This window comes from Marmota flaviventris, chromosome 6 (genome assembly GCF_047511675.1).
Source record: "Marmota flaviventris isolate mMarFla1 chromosome 6, mMarFla1.hap1, whole genome shotgun sequence".
In the NCBI taxonomy this organism is placed as follows: domain Eukaryota; kingdom Metazoa; phylum Chordata; class Mammalia; order Rodentia; family Sciuridae; genus Marmota; species Marmota flaviventris.
This window is the reverse complement of record NC_092503.1, coordinates 5552488-5575715: the sequence shown is the minus strand read 5'-3', so window position 1 is coordinate 5575715 and position 23228 is coordinate 5552488. Positions and strand designations below refer to the sequence as shown.

The 23228-nt window shown below is 38.2% G+C and overlaps 2 protein-coding genes across 4 annotated transcripts in view; one reads left to right on the top strand and one right to left on the bottom strand.

Moving 5' to 3' along the window:
- Nucleotides 1-13881, bottom strand: part of Prkn (parkin RBR E3 ubiquitin protein ligase) — a 1231972-nt gene extending 1218091 nt beyond the window's left edge. For both annotated transcript variants that reach the window (XM_071612868.1, XM_027939482.2), the window contains exon 1: nt 13756-13881. Coding sequence is in view for 1 of the 2 variants with exons in the window: in XM_027939482.2 (XP_027795283.2) it covers nt 13756-13762 (7 nt within the window). In the remaining variant the exon portion in view is untranslated. The remainder of the gene's footprint in view (nt 1-13755) is intronic.
- A 360-nt stretch (nt 13882-14241) lies between these two features.
- Nucleotides 14242-23228, top strand: part of Pacrg (parkin coregulated) — a 484042-nt gene continuing 475055 nt past the window's right edge. For both annotated transcript variants that reach the window (XM_071612865.1, XM_071612864.1), the window contains exon 1: nt 14242-14467. In XM_071612865.1, the coding sequence (XP_071468966.1) occupies nt 14312-14467 (156 nt within the window). In that variant the 5' untranslated portion in view covers nt 14242-14311. The remainder of the gene's footprint in view (nt 14468-23228) is intronic.

Sequence of the window (23228 nt, the reverse complement as noted above, 5' to 3'; positions counted from 1 at the left end):
ATTTAGTTAGTTGCCATAACAGAATACCACAGACTAGGTAATTTATAAATAATAGAGATGCATTTATCTCCAAGTTCTGAAAGCTGGGATGTCTAGGGCTTGGTGCTGGCATCCATGAGGGCCTTCTTGCTATGACCCAACTTGATGCCATGTATCACATGTTGAAAATGGGCAAAGCAGGAGCCAGAGAGAGCTCATTCTGGTAACAAAGCCACTCCTAGGATAACTCACTAATCCATTCACTTGTTAATGAATGGGTTAATCCATTCCTGGGGACTTTACTCATGGCCAATCACCTCACCAAGGTCAAACCTCTCAATTACCATGAACATATGACTTTGGGCATTATATTTCTAACAGGTGGACTCCAGGGAACTTACTCAAACCATAACAACCTGTGATTAAACTTTGGTGGAAAATGAACACCTGACATTCTCATTTGTAGGTGGTCTACTTGCTGGTCAAATGGAAATGGTATATTAAAAATTCAACAGTCTAGACCATGTGTGATGGCACACGCCTATAATGCCAACAGCTTAGGAGACTGAGGCATGAGGATGCAAGTTCAAAGCTAGACTCAGCAACTTAACTAGGCCCTAAGCAACTTAGTGAGACACTAAGCAGTTTAGCGAGATCCTGTCTCAAAATAAAAATTAAAAAGGGGTGGGGATGTGGCTTCAGTGGTTAAGTGCCCCTAGATTCAATCCCCAGTACCAAGGCAAAAAAAAAAGCAACAGCCTGTCCCTACCTTCATTTTAGTCTTATATGAAAAAAACAGCAGCTTCCCTGTGCAGGAATCATCCCCAGTTCTCCCACCAGAAACAAGGTGTTGGCTCCTAGGGCTCTCAGCGGCTCCCTCCTTCAGTGTACTGAAAAACAGCAGTCATCCAGCCCCACTGACAAGCCTAGGAGACAGACTCTGGGAGGGGCCAGTCAACACAAAGGTCTAAATTGAAAGCTGTCACCTTTGTCAGACAGTGACCCCAGGGTCCAAGCATTTGATATTTTATAGACTCCTGGATGGCTGCTAATGGCCTGTCTGGTCTGCCATTTGGCAGATTAAAGAAGGCCCTCTACAGGGCCACAAACTGTGAAAACAAGTTACTGCTGCTGATCAGTCTTGGTCACCAATACAGATAACCATAGTTAGGGTCCACTCAGTGGAATTGAATTAGACCAACTGGATCAAACTTATTGTAAGAAACCAATATGGCTGGTCTGGAATCATTCTGTCACTGACAGTATCTCCCAAACATGGTCCTACCTCTCATACCTGGGCAAGCTCAAGGACTGGTGTAACCTTGTTTCAATCTGACTGATAGAAATTCACAGGCTTCTCCCAACTCTGGGTTTTAGGTTATGGCAATCTAGACCTTGGCTACACAGTGACACTGTTCATGTGGCCTTAAGGAAACCAGTGCAATAGGATTTCAATTAGTAGAACAACAAATTCCAAACCACAATAACCTTTGTGCTCTATGTGGGGGAGAGGGAGCCACGGAATGGCTCTTCACTGGACATGAGGTTGCTTTCTGGAACATGTACCGCCCCATTATGATGGCCAATGGTATTAAAAATCAGCAAGACATTTTAAACTACCTTGTGCCAATTATATTAGCTAATAGACTTGACTTTCACTGTATGAATTAATACCCACTTGGATTTATTCATGGTAGCCTGTATCAGAAACTTTGGCCAGATGTAGAGGCAGGAAAAGGTTAGTCAATACTGCAGGTCGGCCTCATCCTGCTGCTTTGGATCCTACAGATACCAGTCCTAATTAAATGCTATCTGAGACAAGCCGAATAGATTTGGTTCCAGCTTCTCATCATCTGATTAATCAGAGTGGCCATGGAGTGGCATATTCACATGAAAGTTCACAAGAAGCCAAGATGGTGTAGGATGAAGTTTGGGAAGAAAGTATCTCTCAAATTCTCCACTTCCCACTGGTTATACCATGACTGCATAATCCTTACTACTCTTTTACCCTGGTCACTTCTCAGGGTTGTCTGTCACTGATAAGTTTTAGAAATAGATGATGTTTATCCCTAAAGAGTAGGTTGCTTACTGCTTGCTATAAAAATTGTAGATTTTTTTTGTAATCTACAATTTGTATATACTCCAAGTTCAGTGTTCCTCATCTGCAGTGCAAACCTACTGCATGAATAGATCCTTCTGGCCATAGCACATCACATTTGGAGGCAAAGGAAACTGATGTAAACATGATGATACTTACATAACTTGCTGAACCATAGTGATGAGGTACTCTGTCTCTAAGTCTTGTGTCTTCTGCCAGCATCCATGATATATTTAAACAGGCTAGTTTACTTAAAGTATGGACGTACAGCAAATATCAAATCTCAGATATAGCATGCTTATCTCCATCTTAAACCACCTTTGGCACATAACAGAAAGACCAGTTCAGGCAAGCACTTCAAACCTAATGATCACATATGAAGTCACACAGATGTCCTAAAGTTGACCCACTCTTTCTAGATTCTTCAATGTGAGCAAGAGGAAGCTGTTAACACTCAAATGTCAAAACAAGGATCACTTCTGTATCTTCAAGAATCTAAACCAGCATGTGGTTCTTCACAGACAACTGAGGTTCCTCACTTCAATTCTAGTTCCTCCGTAGTAAAATCCCTATGAAGGGCAATATTACTACCACTTTGCTACACTGCAGGGTGGAGGAAAAAAATTAAGCATAGGAGATACTCTGATATTGTAGTTTGGTAAGAGAGGTGATATGCGATATGGTATCGATGGAGAAGGAAGAGGATAAGGAATCTACTAGGCATCTGCAGGATATAGTTTTTAATTCAAAACTTGATTTCAAAAAAGTACAATAAATCTCTGGGCATGGTGGCATATCCCAATAGCTTGTAAGACTGAGTCAGGAGGACGTCAAGTTCAAGGCCAATCTTGAAAATTTAGCAAGGTCCTAAGCAATTTAGCAAAACCCTGTTTTAAAATTTAAAAATAAAGAGAAAGGGCTTGGGATGTGATTCAGTGGAAAAGTACCTTTGGGTTTAATCCTTGGTACCAAAAAAAAAGTACAATAAATAAATCAAATAGTATACCTACCCTCATGGAGACAGAAGAATGGTAAGAAGACCATTATTTATAAAATTGCACATCTGTCAGAGGGGAGGGAAGGCAGGAAATGTATGCCAAATTCAGGAAATTTATTTTCTATTGTCAAAAATCCTATAAAAGTAAAATATTTAGGGTTTAAAATTCACCTTCAGAAATTTAGAAGACTCAGATATGTTACTGATTTTTGTTTTGATTACAGGATGATAATTTAACTGGAAGAATTATATAAACCAATTATTAAAGTACTACAATGCTATGTCCAGACTTCAAGCTGAGGGAATATCAAATGTTCTCAATATATATTTGAAATTTATTACTTTATAACTTACATGATTAAAATAAACTGTCCTAAAAATTAGGAAAATTCACATTGCTTCTGAAGGTAATTTCATATTTGTCTCCATAATTCATTAAAAAGTAAAAATAAATGGCTTTCCAGAACAACCACAGACATGAACTTGATGGATGATCATTCTTCTGCCCCCTGTGAGCAACGATTAAAAAAGTGGCCATGTTTACTGAGACTGCTCTGAGTGCTCACAGACAAGGAGGCTGCTGGCACGTCCCAGGATTTAATTATGTGGAGGCACTGCTGGAGGGGCGCTTGCCTATGGTAAACAACACCACTTCTGATTTCCAACCAAAACTTTAAAATCTAAACCTATCTTTTTAAACAACCCGAAAGAACATCTTTACATCTTTAGAACAATCAGGAAACAACGTCAGACTCTGGCTTTGTTGTCTGTCACCAGGTGTTTGCTGGGCAAGGTTGAGGAGGAGGCACTTGAACCTCCAGACTGAATGATCCCGTCAGAGCTGGCCAAACACTAAAGGCCTGAAAATACATCTGCTTTTCTCATTTAAATAAATAAATAAATAAGCAACCTCAGAATAATTAAAATAAATTCCTGCCCAAATTAAATTGCCTTGAAGTTTTCTCTACAAGGCTTTGGGCATTATAAACACCCCTCCACTTTGGCTTGTCATGTTTCCTCAATCACACAGTAGCCTAGAATTAAATTGAAATGATTGAATCAAGGAAAATCAAATTTTTTAACATTTAGTTTCAGTAATGTGATTATGAAGCTTTTAGTGACATTGTAATTACTTTGAAGCTTTGAGCATATGTTTCTACTGTGAGTATTCCATAGAGAAAAATTGCATTAGGAAAGCAAGTAAATACAGTAAATACAGACCCCAATGAAGGGGAAAAAAAATCACCTTTGTTAAAAAGTTAAGAGCTAAAGGTGAAAAAGAAAGAATGTTCATGTGATTTATACTCTAAACATCCTACATACAGTCACCACTTTAAAGTCCAAGTTTATTCCAAAATTAAACTAATTGAAGAGCTTCCCTAATAATATTAGAGATACACTAAGGAGAAACAACAATAGAGAATGGGGGGAAAAGAAAAAAAAATGTCCACCATCATCCTTGGGTCATCGTCCTTGGGTTAACTCCAATTTTTTACACAGGAAAATGTGAGAGACTAAAACCTCTCATAAAAATCAATGGGTTACCTCCTCAGAATACAAAACATTTTAAATGTATTTTATATTTTCCCTCATCAAGCAAGGTAGTTACTTCCCCTCCATATTCATTTTTTTCATCTGTTTCAACAGTTGGCTGGGATTCTGCTGGGTTTCCCCACAAAGACAAAGGGGATGAGGCCCCACCCCAAAGTAAGTACCAACAGAGAGAATCCTTCAAAAGACACTGAAAACAACAAAGGAGAGGCAGACACAGCATGGCCTCTCCTCCAATTCCTACTTGGTCACATTTACCAACTAATTAAGCACACGTACTCTTCTTTCCTCAAGAACCGATGCCAAAAAGTGAACCCACAGAATTAGGTCTTTAAAGTTCAGCAGGAAATGATTCTGGCACAATAACCCAAAGTACACAAACTTTTGAAGGGTGTGTTTACTCTGATTACATCAAAGTATAGGTAATTGTCTTCACGACTTGAAGACCCTAAGTGGGAAGTGGTGTGAGGCCTGAGGGTGCTTTACTAAGCTACTGGAATTTCCAATTTTAAATGTGAATTCACTTCTTTCTTTCAGCCACAGGCCCAGCCACTGGCTACTACCTTGGAGGAGACCTGATCCTTGAAGCTGTGGTAACCTGCCCACTGACCAGGGAAGCATTAAAGTTTGCTTCCTCTGCCCAAATGCTCCTCAGAATTTAACAAGCACCGTCTGTCCATTTGTTGCCAATATGCTGCTCTTTATTAAATTGGGATAGAACAGATTAGCATGGTTATAATATCCATGTTAACCAAAAGTAAGTGAAATTTAAAATGGCCCTGCTGCCAAAGTTACCCTTCTAAAAGTAAATTGGAGCATGCCCATCCCCAGCATTAAGACCAAGGGAATCCTCATCACTCAGCATGAAACCCAAATTCCCCAGCATGGCATGGAACACTGCCCTGAGCTGCCTTCCACTCTTCTCCCTGATCTCACATCACCGTGCTCCATGCTCCTCGGCTTTCCCAGCACAACCTCTGTGAACAAGCCTCCAGTCTTACTTGCCAGACCCTCTATTTGAAATCTGTTTTCTTTTTTTATCTCTTAGGAGATCACTTAGCTTTGAAGGTCCATCTTAAATAAATACTACCTGTGCTAAAGGCTCCCCTGCTGGGTCACACAATTAAACACACTTCCATTGTAATGTTGATGACTGTTGATAATGATTTTACATGTGAGCACAGTGTAGTCACTTCAGCATGACTTCCAGTGTGAGTAAGCTATGCAGGCTCAGTCCTGATGCATACAGGTCCTATAACAGGGTCTCCATGTATTTCCTTACTTCATTTTGCTAACAAAATGCCAATTTTTTTCTTTTTTTACCAATCAAATTCTGTACCTATTCTTAAATTTTGTTTCATATTTCCTTTAGATTTTTATTAACAATGTGTAATGGAATGTCTTTCCAAATGTTTCAGCAAAAACTGCTTCAAATTCTACCGACATCTTTAAATTTCTGAAGGAAATTGAGCTACAAGATTTTGTTCTTTTGTCCTTCTCAACTTTACTAGAATTTATTTAAAAATTCTAACTGTGTAATTTTCAACAAAGCCAGATTAGCTATTATTTACAAAGGGCAGGACAATGTTAAGCTATTCCAAAGGAGCATTAAGTGTCTAACGTTCACAGTAAACTCTCAAATCAGAAAGCAAAATGTACATAAAATGGTTATTTGCTCCTGCTTTCCCTGATCATCTGCTGTAATGTGAAGTCATATTTCCTGTCAAAAGCATAACAAAGCTTCCCCTTCTCTACAGGATACAAATTAGCAACCTGGTACATCAAATTACCCAGCTGTAATTCACTACTTCAGTCCAGGAGAATATCCACATGTTCTTTTGCCACCTGGGAAAACTACCTTGAAAAGTGAGCTATGCCCTTGGCCACCTTTACCAAGTAGTCCATGAGGAGAGAGAGGGAGAGGGAAAAAAATAACCAATTAGACTCCTCACATGCAACCTAACTGTGTTACCTTTAAATGACCTCAGAAAGGGTGCAATTGAGCAGTATCACCATCAATTCAATGGGTTCCATCTGTTGTCCTTCCTTCATAAGGCACTTAACAACCATGCTTACAAATGGCAAAGCATTACTGGTAATTGGTGGGCTAAATAATGGTCACCTGATATGATGCAAGGGACTTTGCAGATGTGATCAAGTTGTGGATCTGGACAGCTGGAGACTGTCTTGGTGGTTCCTAAATATAACCACATGGGTACTTAGAAGAGGAAGGTGGATAGAAGAGCGGACTGCAGCAAAGGGGAAGGAGATGAGACCACAGAGGCGGAGTCCAGCGAAGGTGTCAGGAGCCAAGGAATGCCAGCAATCTTGAGTAGGAAGACTTCACTGTGGCTTCCAGAAGGAACTAGCCTGCTGACACCTTGGTTTCCACCTCTTAATATTCATTTTGGACGTTTAGCCTTCAAAAATACAGCAGAATGGTGTGTGGTCCTTTAAGCCACTAGACTGTGGTGATTTGTAAGAGCAGCAACAAGAAATTAATGCAGCAATGGAGACCTTACTTCACAGAACATAAGTTGAACAAAGTTAGATACTTAAGAAAGTAAAGTTCTGGTTCTAATGTTTATTTTCCTGACAACATTATATTTAACCAGCTCATGAAATCATCTAAAGTAGGCTGCCACTAAAAATTTATCTGATATAGTTTATCACAAAAGTATAATCACTTTGGTACACATTATAACAGTGATGCATTTGTCCTTTTCTTAAGATTCTATTTATACCATGTTGTTTTTGTTACTTCCAAAATACTGTATACTTAATGTGGAATATCTGAAAACACAGAAATCAAAATGAAAAAAAAAATCCCACAAAGCAAACATAATAATTTGGGAGTATATTCCTGATAATGCTATCTACCTCTCAGTTATGGTAACTGAACTCTTATACTTTTTAAAAATACAATTCTCGATTATTAAGAATTCACACATATTTATCCAACCTTAGATAATTCATGTTTATCACTGTTTAAAAAAAATAAAGAAATCACATCACCTTTAGAAACCTGACCTCAAAGGCCATAGCACCTTCTCTGACTTCACTTGTACAATTTGCACTCTATGGGCATAAAATGATTAAAACTGTTTAGAGAAGCCAGAAGATATTATTACTAAATTTATACACAAATAATTGTGAATGAATTGATCCAGTGAGGAAGTTCCCTGGAAGTTAGACCCTCCCCAATAAAATATATTCTAGAGCTGTCTCCCACTACCAATATATATACATACTGGGGAGAGAAAACAGGGAGCACGGGTGGGCATTTTAACTAATGGCTTGTTTCACACATTACAATCTTCCCGTTTCATCTATGAATATTGAACAAGTGTCAGGTGTTGGGTTCCCTCCTTTCTATGATCTGAACAACAAATCTACTCTCCAGATACAATAAGTATTGAAAATCACAATGCAGTGACAAAGGGTTTCATCTCAGGTCACCTTAATGTACTCAGATTCCCCAAAACACTTATTGATATGAATGACGGGTGCATTCATCAATTGCATAAGCAAATAATGAAAATGCCTTACAGTTATATCTAACATCTATAGTTCCTAATCCTAACTTCTTATTCCTCATTTGATGAGAGTAGAGGCACATAGGACAGGGGAGGGTGAACACAGATTTTCTTCTCTAACATTAGGACTCTAACATGAACTTTCATGGGGAGTCCCACTTGAGTCTTACAGTAAATTTGCAAACTCAAGAATCCATCAGTACTATTAAAAACTCAAGCAGTTGTCCAAGAGTGTGGCCAGGCATGTAAGTTATGAGGTATCCTAGAGGAAGAGCTCCATTCTGCACTGCTCAGGTGACTCAGCAGCAGAGCTGTCTCAACATTGTTCTCTCCGTGTAGAGAAGAAACTATAAACAGCAGGTGTAAAAACTATAAACTTGAGCAGCATGTGTCACATATCAAGGGACATGCAGATTATTTTCTGAAAAACAAATACACTTTAAGTTTTAGAAACATAAAAAATACCTGTGAGGGAGATTTTGCTAAAAATTAGAAAAACACTTTTTTTTTAAAAAAAAAATATGGTCTTTAATCACAGATTACTTAATGATATAGCAAATCAATGTTGTTTCCTTAAGAAAATCCATCTCCCACTCCATAGCCACCCTATCATTCTGCAGACACTGTTAGCACTTCACCTGGACTTGTTGGCCCTTGTGGCGCCAGGCTGCAACTTTCCACTACTGCCATAGCCATTTTCCTAAAACACAATCTATCTGGAAGATTCTTCTTTATACCATGGGTCAATGCCTCCTCCTTACCATAACACTTAATCCCACTCCCCCGACATGGTTTATAGGCTGCTTCCTTCCAGCCTCACCAGGTACCCTTCACTCTAGTCACTCTCCCTTCAGGCCTCTGTCTATGTCCTTCTCTCCTTCTAGAAAGACACCTTCACCTAGTTAATTCACATTGTCCTCCAGAACAACTCAAATGGCTCCACTGGGAGACCGGTGGATCTGACAGGCTCCATTAGCTGCATCCTCCATGCTTCTTTGTATACACCTGTATCATGATACTGCCATTTAGGTCTGCAAGTCTTCCTTTTTCTGCGTGTCATCTGGGCTATGAGCAAGGAACTGACAAATAGGAGTTGCAAAATCTTTGCTGATTCTAAAGGAGGAGCTAATTGCTTCAGATTGGGAAATGGGTGAGAGGTGAAACCAAGTAGAAAACTTAAGAAAAACTATATATAAAGTTGGTGTCATTTGAAATAGATCTTGAAAGGATGAACAGTATTTTCCAGATGTACAACCAAGAAGGGCTTTCTAATCTGAGAAAATTACATGAGGCAAGAAATATCAGGTTGTGTTGCAGTATGTGTGGGGTGGGGGGGTGTTGATAGTATATACATCTTACTGCACTCTTCATATGAGGGAGCAGATGGAATCCATACCAAAAATACATGTCTTATCAACAAATTCATGGGAGAAATGGTCTCACATTTGTTTCCCTTCCCTACAGGCAATATATACTCATACACTACACCTGGATCCACTCCACCCAGCACCACTTAATACAGTACATTACAAAATTTGACACTGAAATCATTATTGTGAATTGAAATACCTACTACTCTGAGGAAGAGAGCCTTCTATTTAGTGAAAAACAGGTATCTGAGTTAACCTGGTACAATTCCTAAATAGTTAAGAAATAGAGTCTTGGGGGAAACAGTCCTATTACTGCAATTCCTTGTAACCAAGATTGTCTCCTAGAGGATGAAGTAAATAAGCTATGGGGGTGAGCTGAAACCGAAATCAACCAACTGTCAGCCAAGTCTCTTTCTTTAGTATTACAAAATTTAAGAGAAAAAACCATTCAGATTACTACAAAGAAACATTTAAAATGAGCTCATTAAATGCAAATTAAAACAGAAACATTGAATAAGCACTGGGCTATAATTAAAGGCTGAAGAAACAGCAGGTAAGAAACAATTTTCATAGATCAAAGACGTGAAAGCTAACAGAGTAAAGTATTTTGCATTAAAACTGCTTTCATGAATATGAAGCATTTGAAGGAGAACTTTCTCTTCCTTTCTTTCTCTTTTCTTTCTTTTCGAATTTTTCAAAGAAGCTTTGGAGGTAGGAATGGATTTGCATATCTTAATACAAAGTACTTTCATTGTATCATTTTTAAGCAATGAAGCTATGAGGTTTAAAAAAAAATAGAGACTTCAAAAAAAAAATCCCTGAAATAGAGCCAAAACTGTAAAGGGCATAAGGTCCTTTTACAGCCATTGGACCCAAAAGAGAACTTTGTATAATTACATGAAATCCTCTATGCAAAAGTTTAGCAGAAACTATTTAATCTATTTTGTGACACAGATGTACCTCATAATAAATAGGAGTTTGAGTACTTAGATGCAGAGTTGCTTTCATCTAAAGTTATTCAAATGGCAGGGCAAGTAGCAATACACACTAAGTCAACTAGCAATATAAATTCCAAGACTTTAAAATTTACTGCATACAAACTTTTTTAAAAAATATGTAGATCTGGGAGCCAAGAGTAGCATTAGACTGTAAGTTCCTGATGGCAAGGTTCCTTTGTCTGTTCACTCTTACATCTCTGCCACCTAAAGCATACAGTAGGCACTCCATCCTTGAATCTGCTTTTGTGAAACTAAAGCATTATAAAATGAGAAGTGAAGGCTTTTTCTTCTTCATAAACTTATTTTAATATTAAGGTACACTGCTGTTGACCTAGCAAAAAGGCAATAATAAAAATACTTTGTGGCATATCAGGGGAAAGGGGCACTCATCAATGTGTCAGGAGGGTCCAGCCACCAAGGACAGCATTCAGGTTGTACATTAGAAGGCACTAAGCCTACTGAATGCTCACCACTGGGGAATACTGCATGATTAGAGCATCCCCCAGAATAGAAGGCAAGGCAGAATTACAGGGAAGTGGCTCTGTACATGCAGATACGAAAGTTCTCAAAGAAAGGTTATGTTAAACAAGGTATAGAGGAGACTAAATTTTAATTATTGTTTGGTTTTCTTAATCAAGAATCTTTTAAAAGACATTAAATTCTCAATACTGGCAATATTATCTATCATATGTATATCTGTAAATTTTAATATCTAATTCTACCAAAATACAAAATCTATAGGAAATTTAAATATTTCACAAGTATCACCACTAAAATTCAATTTTAAACACAAATAATTGTTCATTTTTCAAAAGGTGAAATATAATTTTAATAGAGCAGTCAAAATTACATTTTTCTACATTGAATTTTCTTAAGCTTTTCTATTCCGCTTTATATTATCTTGAACTCCTCTACACCTCTCACAAAGGCACAATTTTTCATTGACTTCAATTAAATTATGTTTCTGTAGCTGTCTGGGTCAGGGCATTTAATATGTCAATCATATTCTGAGTGGGAAATCTAAGTACTTTTGAAACAGTCTCAATGCCGGGAAGGGAATCCTCAGCTTTCAGAAGGTAATTTTATTGGTAGTGAGGTAACAGTTGGCTCCTTTCCTTTTCCAGGGGAAAAGGAAATCTTCATGATTTTCCTCAAAAGAGATGGGATTTAAATAGAGAGTACAATTTGCATCAAGGAGAGTGTAGGACTCAGGGAGTACATGAAAGGCACTGCTCTGAGTAGCACTCCTTCACTTAACAGAAAAAAACAACCTTAGATAAATATTCATGTGTATTTTGATCTTCAGCTGAACATTGGGTAAAGACTACCATGCCTTTCTTTCCTGGCCCAGAAGTTTAGTTACAAAGATAAAATGCATCACTCTAGGGCTTCCTTTCATTTACTTTCACTTTTATTTATCTATACAACACACCCAAGTCCAAAACTAGCAGTTCAGATTTTTATTGAAGTGTGACCACCAAGAGAATGAAGCAAGCCACTAGCTGAATAAGATAATCTGCTGCACATTGTCCACATGCTTTTTATATGGAATGTACTGTTCTTGGGAAGGGTGAAGATTTAATCATTTATGTTGTAAAACATACTTATATGCAATATATAAAACAATAGCTGGAGTAAGAGAAAGAACATTTTTTAAAACTTACCTTAAATTTCCCATGTTTTTAGCAGTAATAAATTTGCCTAATCATTCAATCTAAATATCATACTTCTATCTTGGAAAAATTCTGGATAAAACTAAACAGCCTAAATGTATTTCATCCTAATAAAGTTGTTACTAAAATAATCTATTAGATAATAATTTATAATTAAGTGATGATTTCTATATCTTAATTCCTCTTTATATAGCTTTACAGTAAATGTGCTTCTCTTAATATCATGCATGCACTAGATTAAGAGAGATTTAAAATAAAATGTGTGGAATTGTCTTCAAAGTAAGGTAGAGACTATCATTTTGCTGTAAAAAACTGCCAGCATGAATTTTATTCCTCTACTTGGTTCCCTGATTTAGTTCATATTAGTGCTTATGAGTGAATCTCATGTAAATGTCACATAAAAGGCTCAATAAATGACTCATAAAAGTGTATATTTTTTCTTAATTTGATAATTTAATTTCAAGTCATTCACTAAAAGTTACACCATACTAGAAAAGTAAGAAAAATTGGACAACACCCTTAGGCTTTTTACCATTAACTGCAATGGCCATGTTAGTTAACTGGCATGACTCTCCCAAAAATGTGTATAATGTTTAATATTTGAGCCTTACTTCCAAAAATAAAAACATGTAAAAAGGGTTTTCTGTGCATAAACATCCACCTCTCCTCATCTTTCTTCTGGACAGACAACACCTGATATCAAAAGTGCATGTTGCAATCAAAGGCAAGCAAGATCCCCAAACTTACAATAAATAATCTGGAGCAACTCTCTGCAATAATGAACTCCCCACACAGCTGTTTTCTACACATACCACCATTTCCACTAATTTTTGAGGATAGCTCCTAAAGTAATTTTTGGCTTAACAACCCTGTAAGAGAAGACCTTTGCTGATCTTAGACTTCGCAGTGTTTATAAGTCTCTACACCTACCTCCAAAGTTTGATACGCAAAATGCACCTAGGTGCAAAAGATTTCATCTTTGCTCTCAATTATTTCTTACATTTCATATCTTCAAGAAGAGATGCAAAAGGAGGATCCCAGGGAGCAAGATATTTAAATCCACCTGGAGGTATTTCTTTTGAACCCAGCCATCATGCCCAGTCTAATGCTTAAGTTTTTCCTTAAAGAGTCCTAAAGACAGGGGGTCCCTAACTGTCCTAAGCTGACAGACAGCCGCCAGGCCTCCTTAAGGAACGCGAGGGCAGGAGGTCGGAGTGGGAACCGACTTGGGGCGGCCCTCTGTGCAGGGCTGCGGGAGCCCAGGGGGCGCGGCTGCGCGCACCTCTTCCCTGGCAAGTGGTCTTCCTGGGAACCCTGTCGAGCCACGGCGGGGCGGGGCGGGGACTGCACACACACTTATGCTCCTGGACATCCCACCAGGCCAGCGAGGCTGGCCCAGATCCGCCCTGGAGCGGCCCGGCGGCGCGGGCGGAGGGTGGCGCGACACTTGCGCCCTGTCACTGACAGGTGGCCCCGGCCGGCACCCGAGGTTTCCGGGTCGGCCTGGGCGCGGGTCGGCGCAGAGAGGCTGTACCTGGCAGGCACCCACGTACCTATCATGGTCACTGGGCAGGTGGCGGCTGCCGGGCAAGCCGGGGGCCACACGCGCACCGGCGCCGCCCGCGCCTCCCACCAGCGGCTCTCCCTCAGCTTAAGTCCTCCAGGCCTCCCCGCCCCCGCGCCCGGCGCCCGGTGCGCACGCGCAGGAGGCCCGCAGCCCGGCGCCTGCTGGGAGTCGTAGTTTGGTCGCGTGGCTTCGACTCACGCCACCACCCTTTCCGCCTTCAGGCCCAGGAAACGTACGTCACGGAGGGGCGCGGCTCCGGGCTCGTAGTGTTGACGAGTCGCTTAGCAACCGGGAGGCTAACCTTTGGAAGCTTGTTGCAGCACTAGCCGCGGTCCTGCCCTCTTCGTGCCCCTCCCCTCCCTCAAACTCCCTTCACCAAGGTGCTGCCAAACACCTGGATCGACCTGGCACCTCGAGAGGCTGAATTTCTACCAGTAACGCGCCTTTTACGTTTTTTTCCCCGATCTCCCGCTCACATCCGTAAAACCCTCTGATTCTTTTACTACATTTTTTTTTATGAGAACAAGACATTTTCTAGGAAGATGGTGGCAGAAAAAGAGACCCTGAGCTTAAACAAATGCCCAGACAAGATGCCGAAGAGGACCAAGCTGCTGGCACAACAGCCGCTCCCGGTGCACCAGCCTCACTCCCTGGTTTCTGAGGGCTTCACAGTCAAAGCCATGATGAAAAACTCAGTCGTAAGTGATCTTCCTCAATTGAACGCACTCGCTCCCTGGCAGGGGACACGACGTTGTAGAGGTTGGCTGGCCCTCCAATGGATTCCCAGCCCATGTCCTGGGTAGGCTGCCAAAAATGCCAGTTCTTCAGAGCCCACCACTGGGTGGAAGTCCGGCTAGGTCGTTAGGAAGGCTCTTGGGCAGCTGAGGGACCGTGCCCGTTTACAAGCATCTTCCTGGTAACTTGTGGCTTCTAGACCACCCCAAATATTTACACAGAGAAAGAACCCTTACCTTAACAAAGTCTCAACTAGCCCTACTTAGCAAAGGGCCTGATAGAAGGCGAGTTCTTAGAAAGCATAAACTCTTGCAAAACTTAACATGTGCTCTTACACAGCTGGGAACATAATAATCTACATAGTTAAATTATCTACAATAATAAACATTTATTCCACCTCGGACATTGTAGAATATAGTAGAATTTATTCTAACATCATTCTTACAAAATGGTATCAGCCAGTTACAGTACTGAAAGGCAACTTAATATGAAACCTATATCCTGATAGCCTTTTAAATATATTTTAAACAATTCAAGCTTTAGTTCAAGTATCTCGGCTTTTGAATACAATTCATATTTCATTTCTATTATTTGTGGCAATAAAAATAAAGTATGTTCAATACCATTAGGGGAAAATACATTAAATGCACATAAATGGTTTAACTCCATGAATGATAATTTTTAAGACCTTCCTATTTGTTTAATAGCTTTGAATTTGATATGCTAAACCAGACTTTCTACTGAGTTAGCACCTGTCTGGGAATGAGACATTAAATAATAAAGGCAACTTTTAGATTTGTGTAATTTACACCCTGGGAAGATCTGACTTATTGTATGGCAATTCATTTTGTTAAATGAGTAGTGTTGTTTTCCAGCTTCACACTATTTGTTTTACTTACATGCTGCAGACATAATATTACTTCATTACTAAACTGCATCCTTAAAATTTATGAATGAAACAGATTACCTGTAGACTTCTAGGTCACATTACAATGTTGCTCCACAAAATGGTATTCTCAGTTTTGGGTTCGGTGTCAGCTGATATGCAGTAGTTAAAATACTTGAAAATAAACTAAAAATTCCTGTGATAACTGGAGCCCTTTCTCATAGATTTTCATTTGAATGAAATGTCATGGGAATCAAGAAGACATTTGTCAGCCTACAAAATACCATTTGTATTCAAGTTAATCATTCAGTTTTTCCTTTTACACAATACTTATGATTATAATTTTGGTGATTTTCAGTTATATTTTAACATTCCAAATTCATTTTAAATGTCATACTTTGTTTCATTCTTATCTCATGTCAGTTCTTTAACATGGCCTTATACTTGAGGTCATAGTTTTGCAAAATTAGGTACTTCACTGTTTCCAAACATAATAAATATGCCTACAAGACTTAAAAAAGAAAGATTATGAAATAGCCTTTTAAACAAATGATTAACTTGAGGTAAACTACTTTATCTTTTCATATTTTAAAGGAAAATCTCTTAATGACAATACCTGTATTTCTATTGGAATCCCCAAAACAGCATGTAATATTTTAACTTAGTTTAACATCAATAATAATTCTAAGAATCAAACATTTGTTCACTCAGTCAACAACTCTCTGTCTCTGTTTCCCACCATTTTCTCATAATAGCTCTAGGGATTTAGAATGGGCAAAACAAAACCTCTGTCCTTAGTGTTCTAAGGTAGACCTACTAAAACAACAATTAAAGTCTTGATAAAAGAAAGACAATACTTTTCATTTAAAAAACTTCACAGTAGTAGAGGAAATTATGTTTCTTTTTCTCACCCAAAATTTGTATTTTACCATTTTTGTTTTTAATAGTGTAAACTTTCCAGCATTATAAAGTAAAAGTGTTCCTCTCTTGCTAAAGGTGTATTTTTATTCAGAATTTATTTGCCAATTTCCAGTTTTTCTTAATTGAAACCCCACATTCCAAAAGTCAATACCCACAACCATTTTTCCTGCATTAGAGCTCACCTTCAGTTCCCCCTGTCAGACCCTAATTGATCAGATAAGCCACCATTTCAATGCTCTTTCTTGCGGAACCTGTAGGACTATTCCTTAAGGGGAACGCAGACTTGAGATGTCTCTGTGAGTGCTATGGGAACATGAGTGCACAGACTTGGTCATGAACAAATCTGATCAGATGGGTTCAAGCAAAGACCCTTATTAAACAGTCATAATCTGAGTGTGAGAACTCAAAATTATTGACAAAATAATAATAAACATAAGCAGCAAGATTTTAAGATTTCAATGACAATTATAGTTTATTTTATCTCCATAATTTTTTTCATTCTATATGAAAATAAACAATTATGAAATCCCTGCAATCAGAGAATGATATTCAAATTCCTATTGTTATATTGTATACCTATGAAGAGTAAAAGGAGATTCATAATTTAATGATTTCATAGTTTATTTTCCCAGAGATGAAATAACAATACCTTAACAAAATAGAAGTTGTTTCTCTCACATGTAAATTTAAAATGTAGGTAATCCAGAAGGTTGGATTATTTGTTCCTGTGAGGTTGGTCCATGGGCATGGAAACTAACTTTGTATCCTGTAGGATGATATCTGAGCCAAAGTTACATATTAAAAAAATCAGAGAATGATGCTCAATTGGATTGTATCCAGGGCTTCATGCATGCTCTTCCACTGAAGTATACTCCCAGTCTCTATGTCCTATATCCCTATATTTTACCTTTTGGAAAAATCCAAGATTGATCCTTGAAGCATCTCCTAGGCCCCCATTCATGTCTCATTAGGAAGAGGGTTGAGAAAACCCTACTTTAGGCAGAAGGAGAGCAAAATAGTAAACTGCAAGAATGAGCCAGGAAAAAACTGGAGAGAAGCAGCTTCATTATGAGGGCATGTTGCAGAAGTTGGCTATATCACTTCTCCTTAAATCCATTGCCAAAACTTAGTCTTCTGGCCACAGCTGTTTGTAAGAGAGGTTAGGAAATGTAGTTTCTGGCTATTAAGCTCAGACTTGAAGTGTTATTACTGTAGCAAATGAAGAAGGACATTGGGGGATAATGAGAAGTTTCTGTCACCAGTGCTATGTTATGCCATTAGTGACGAAAAAGATAGAGACAAATAATTACAAGAAAAATAAATAGCCTGAGTAGCAGCAACCTGACAGGGTCCCTGATCATCTTTTGTCTGGATTTGTGTGCTTTCATCCAAACTGGTCTCCAGCCTCCCCCCAACAGTTGATTATCAGTACTATGTCACCAATCTTTCCAGTGCAAAGTTCTGCTCATGTCACTACTCAAAGTTTTAGAGGTCCCCAATTCTTAGAGAAAACAAAACAATGATACTGTCACAAGACCAGCAAAGCATTCTATGATCCAGTCCTATTCTGAGTTCAATTTCATCTCCAATTATCCACTCTCATTCAATTCAGCCCATCTCAGCCCAGGAAATAAACTATAGAGTCCTTCATGTTTGTGACTTTGCTTACATTGTTCCCTCTGCTTGAATGCCCTTCTCTCTGCATGTCTTCATATACAGACTCATTCTGTCACCAGGGAACCGAAATCCGTAACCACGGACCGAGTGCTCAACACTGTTCCAGTGCTAGTAGTTTAGCAGTCAGTAAGAGACAGAACGTGTTGCCAAGAGGTGTAGCTTTTGTCCATCAAAATGACAGCTTCTCTAGGAAGACTTCCTAATTCTTCCTCCCTGTCATCCAAGACAGAAAGTTATCCTTCATTTATTCTTTTCTATTTTGTATTATGGCTATTTCTGCTCATGTTTTATCCCTTCATGTAAATTCCCTGTGAGGATAGGAAGCTACATCTAACTCATTTTTCAAATTTTAACCAGAACCAAACAGTGTACTCAATAAACGTTTGTTGAATGAAGAAAAGCAGTTCTACCCTTTCTTCATATCTCATTCTCCCCCACCTTCTTGTTGTTATAATTGATTTTTGTCTTTAGTTAGATTTTTTTTTTTTAAAAAATGATGCCAATTTGAGACCAGCAGGTCCCTTTAGAACTCAGCCAAATCATGACAATCCTCATCTATAAAATCCTCAGTTGACTTACTTCACTCAGAATAAAACCTAAATTTTCTTACACTCCTTGAAAGCCCTGTGTGATCTGGCCACCTCTGCTTTTTTATGTGTATTAGACATTTCTCCCTCACTTGTCCAATGCCATTAACGGTGGCTTCCTGGTTGCTCCTTAATGCCCCGTTACAAGGCTTTCTGTCTTTGCCCTTCCAGTCCCCTTTTCCTGAAACACATGTCACCACCTCTTGCTGCTTCAGACTTTTCTTTAAAGCTGTGCTGCTCAGTGAGGGCTTCCCTGCGCTCTGTTTAACATGGCAGCCCCACACACTCCCCCAGGCCTGCTCCATCACTCCTGTCTTCCTTTAATCTTACAGTTTACACCCCCCCACACACACCGTGTTAATTTGATTGAACCTGTGTTTTCCTCCACTGAAGAGTCAGCTTCTCATAGACGGGAATTCTGCTCTTTTGCTAGCTGCTGCACCCCAGCTCAGGAAATAATCCTGGCACATAGTGTCTGCTTTTTTTTTTTTTTTTTTTTTTTGGTCAAATGAAGTAGTGAATGAATATTCTATACTTAAGAAATTGACTTTAAATTAGCCATATTAGAAATCAATTAGTATTACATATTAATTCCTTAATATATGCTAGGGCTAGTCATCTCTCTTCCATTTGTATTTTCCAACCAATCCTATGAAAAAGCAGGGAAGACTACTTTTTCTACTAAACGTTTTATTAGCACATATAACTCTCAGATAAATGGAAGAGCAAGGAAAAGAACCTAGATTTCTAAATTTTTTAAAACTCGGTCATCTATAGAATTTTTTTAGATGCTAATTAATGTACAATATGCATGAGGAAAGGACGTGTTAACATGAATGTTAAACCAAACACTGTGGTCACCAGTTGACACATGGAGAAGTGTCATCCACTCTACAAAATTGTGTTATCCCCTTTCTAGTTGATGCTCAAACACCCCAAGTTGAATTCATCCTATCTCCTCCGCACCATTACCTTTTCCTATGTTTTACTTACACATATGGAATCCTCAAGTATGTAACCTTTTAGTGTCTGGTTTCTTTCACCAAAATTGTGTTTGTGAGTTTTGTGCACATTGTTGCATATGATTGCAGTTGTAACTAAATCCTTCATGTTTATTCTGAAAACTTATTTTTATGTGTGAATATACCACAATTTCTTTATTTATTCCTCTCTTAATGCATATTTGTGTGATTTCCAATTTAGAACTGTTACAAAGAGTGTTCTTAGGAAAATTCCCTTCTATGTTCTTGAATAACATATATATAAATGTTCAAGGATATACACCTGGGAGTGGAATTGCTGGGTCCTAAGTTATGCATATGTTGGACATTAGCACATATATCAAAATTGTTTCTCCAATTGATTTTTAAAATTTAACCTTTTGCCAATTCTGTGATAGTGCTACTTGCTCTCTCTTTCTTGGCATTTTCTTTATTTTGCCTTTAGGTATTCTAGTGGATATATAATATTATCTCCTGTGGATTTATTATTGATTTTTCTTGAAAATAATGAAGTAAAAACTTTCATATATCTGCTGGTCATTTGAATATGCTCTTTCGTGAAGTGTCTTTTCAAGTTTTTGGACCATTTTTTTCTCTTGGCTTGGTTTGCTTATGGGTTCCTAGTCCTTTTTTTCATATTTTATTCTAAATTATATGCAGCATTTGGCAAATACCTTATTGCAAGTACAGTTTCCCACTCTGAGTTGCCTCTCCATTCCCCATGGTGACTTTCATCTCCTCTCTTTTTCAAGTGTACACTCTGTAGGGGGAAAGTCATTATCCCAAATGTATTTGTGTATTTCTTTAAAATATGTCCCTCAATCAATTTAAATTGACTCACAATGAAGCACATATAGATTAAAACACAAGACTTTGAAAATAAATTGGAATGATCAGAAACAAAATAGAACAAATGATAGTGAAATAATTAAATAAAATATAGTTAAAGCAGAAAGCCTGGGCCAAAGAATAGAATCAATTTTGCCATTTATAAGGGTCAGCATATGTATTGATCGATGTTCAAATTTAATTCTGAGCTTCTTGGCATCTGATGCTGAAAGGGGAACATTATACAGTTCTCATTATCACAAAAGAAGAAGTCTAGCCATCCCTATAGGGAATTGAAACTTTTTCTGCTCTGAATTCTCAGAGAAATTGATCATGTAGCATTTTAAATACATGCAATACACCATACCTACATTTTACTCCTTACAAGAAATACAGTTACAGATTTCATCCATAAAAGATTTCAGTGGGGGCCATGTACATAATATTAAAATATATCTTGGAGAATAGGATTTTGCATGAGATTAAATTGATGTAATTCACTATGTGGGCTTTTGGTGGTCCAGTTTAATTCTGAAATAGAATTCATAAAACTTACAGGAGTGTGTAGATTGTGTATTTTTTAGCTCTGGTTCTCAGATCACTTTATAATAGGAGCAAGATGACTGCCATTTAAGAAAGTTAGTGGAGATATACATCTGGGAGTGGAATTGCTAGGTCCTAAGTTACGTTTCCTCTCTAGGAAATGTGTGATGTTATGAGAGCAGAGAGCTGCATGGCCTGAAAGGGTCCAGGTCTGGGAAGGTCTCCTAGAGGGCCAATCTTTTTTGGATAATGTGACAGATCATGAGGACCTAGGAGAGGAGTTAGGGAGTGTGCAAAAGGTGAGACACAGAGACCAGGCTCCAGTCATTAGGTTCTCAGTCTTTGTTTTCCACCTTCTTTGCCAAAAATAATTATGTTGTGAATTCTGTTCATTATATACATGCTTAACATTGTGTACATAAATTGTGTAAATTGTGTATTTTTATAGAATATTTATACCTACTTAGTGGAGAATATATATTTGTATTGCTGTGCATATTTATTATACTTTATATGAAATTTTATAGATTTCCTCTAAAATGCCAATATTTTACATGTTACTGCAAACTCAGCATTTGAAAGACTAAAACTATATTCTGAATATGCCATGATTTACTTAGTCTTTCACTCAAGCTGTTCTCAGTTTTTTGTGATTATGCACACTGTTGAATATTTTATATAGAAAAGATTTTTCTACATTTTAGGGTATTTCCATGAAATATAATTTCTGAAGTATAATCACTGGGTAAGAGATCTTAAGAATTTTTAGACTCCAATAACAATTGTTTGTACTCCCACCTGCAGTGCTTTAATGTGCCTGTCTTTCTCCCTCCTGTGGTCCACAGACCTAGACCCTGCCTCCTGCCCACCTGCCTTCCTTCCCAGTGTGGGGAGTCAGGATCTAAGCACCTCTGAAATCATTCATGGTAAATATTAGGAGTGGGTTTGGACCATCTAAGGTTCTGGTTTTCAGATTGCAAATTGGAATCACCTGGGGAGCTTAAAAACCAGGGGGTCTTGTTGGAGACTGTGGCTCATGTCTATAATCCCTGTGACTCTCTGACTCTGTAGGCAGAGGCAGGAGGATCGCAAATTCAAAGCCAGCCTCAGCAACAGCGAGGCACTAAGCAACTCAGTGAGACCCTGTCTCTAAATAAAATACAAAATAGGCCTGGGGATGTGGCTTAGTAGTCAAGTGCCCCTGAGTTCAATCCCCACTACCAAAAAAAAAAAAAAAAAAAAAATCACTGAGTCCTGGGCCCATCCTGAAGGATTTATATTTAATTTTTTCTATTGTTCTGGGATTGATTTAATTAGTATTTAGTTAAGGATTGAAAATATGTGGGCACATAGTATGATGAGAAGTTCTCAAAAAACTATTTTTCAGATAACCTTTTAATTTTTCCAGAGATATTTATTAAGCAATGTTCTATATGCTTTGCATATTCTTTTTGTGTCATAATTCTACAAAATGCTCAGGAGTATTTGAGAATTTTTAACCAATGTCATGCAATTTTAATTATTATAACTTGGTAATATGTTTAAGGTAATTCTTCCTGTTAATGCACACCCAAAATTATCATTTTAAATTCTAACTTCTAACTATTTAATCTTACATTTGACCTTTTAGTAGTATGTGAAGCTGAACTTCATTTTGAGACAAAAATGATCCTATAAATCACCTTGAGAAACCAATCATCTTATAATAGTATTTCATGGTAATATAGTTTATCACTCTATGTTTATATATACATATATGTTTTTCTAACAAGTGTTTTTTTTATTTTTTTTTTAATTTTTTATTGTTGGTTGTTCAAAACATTACATATATCTTGATATATCATATTTCACACTTTGATTCAAGTGGGTTATGAACTCCCATTTTTACCCCATATACACATTGCAGAATCACATCAGTTACACATCCATTGATTTACATATTGCCATACTAGTGTCTGTTGTGTTCTGCTGCCTTTCCTATCCTCTACTATCCCCCCTCCCCTCCCCTCCCCTCCCCTCTTCTCTCTCTACCCCCTCTACTGTCATTCATTTCTCCCCCTTGTATTATTTTTCCCTTTCCCCTCACTTCCTCTTGTATGTACTTTTGTATAACCCTGAGGGTCTCCTTCCATTTCCATGCAACTTCCCTTCTCTCTCCCTTTCCCTCCCACCTCTCATCCCTGGTAAATGTTAATCTTCTTCTCATGCTCTTCGTCCCTACTCTGTTCTTTGTTACTCTCCTTATGTCAAAGAAGACATTTGGCATTTGTTTTTTAGGGAT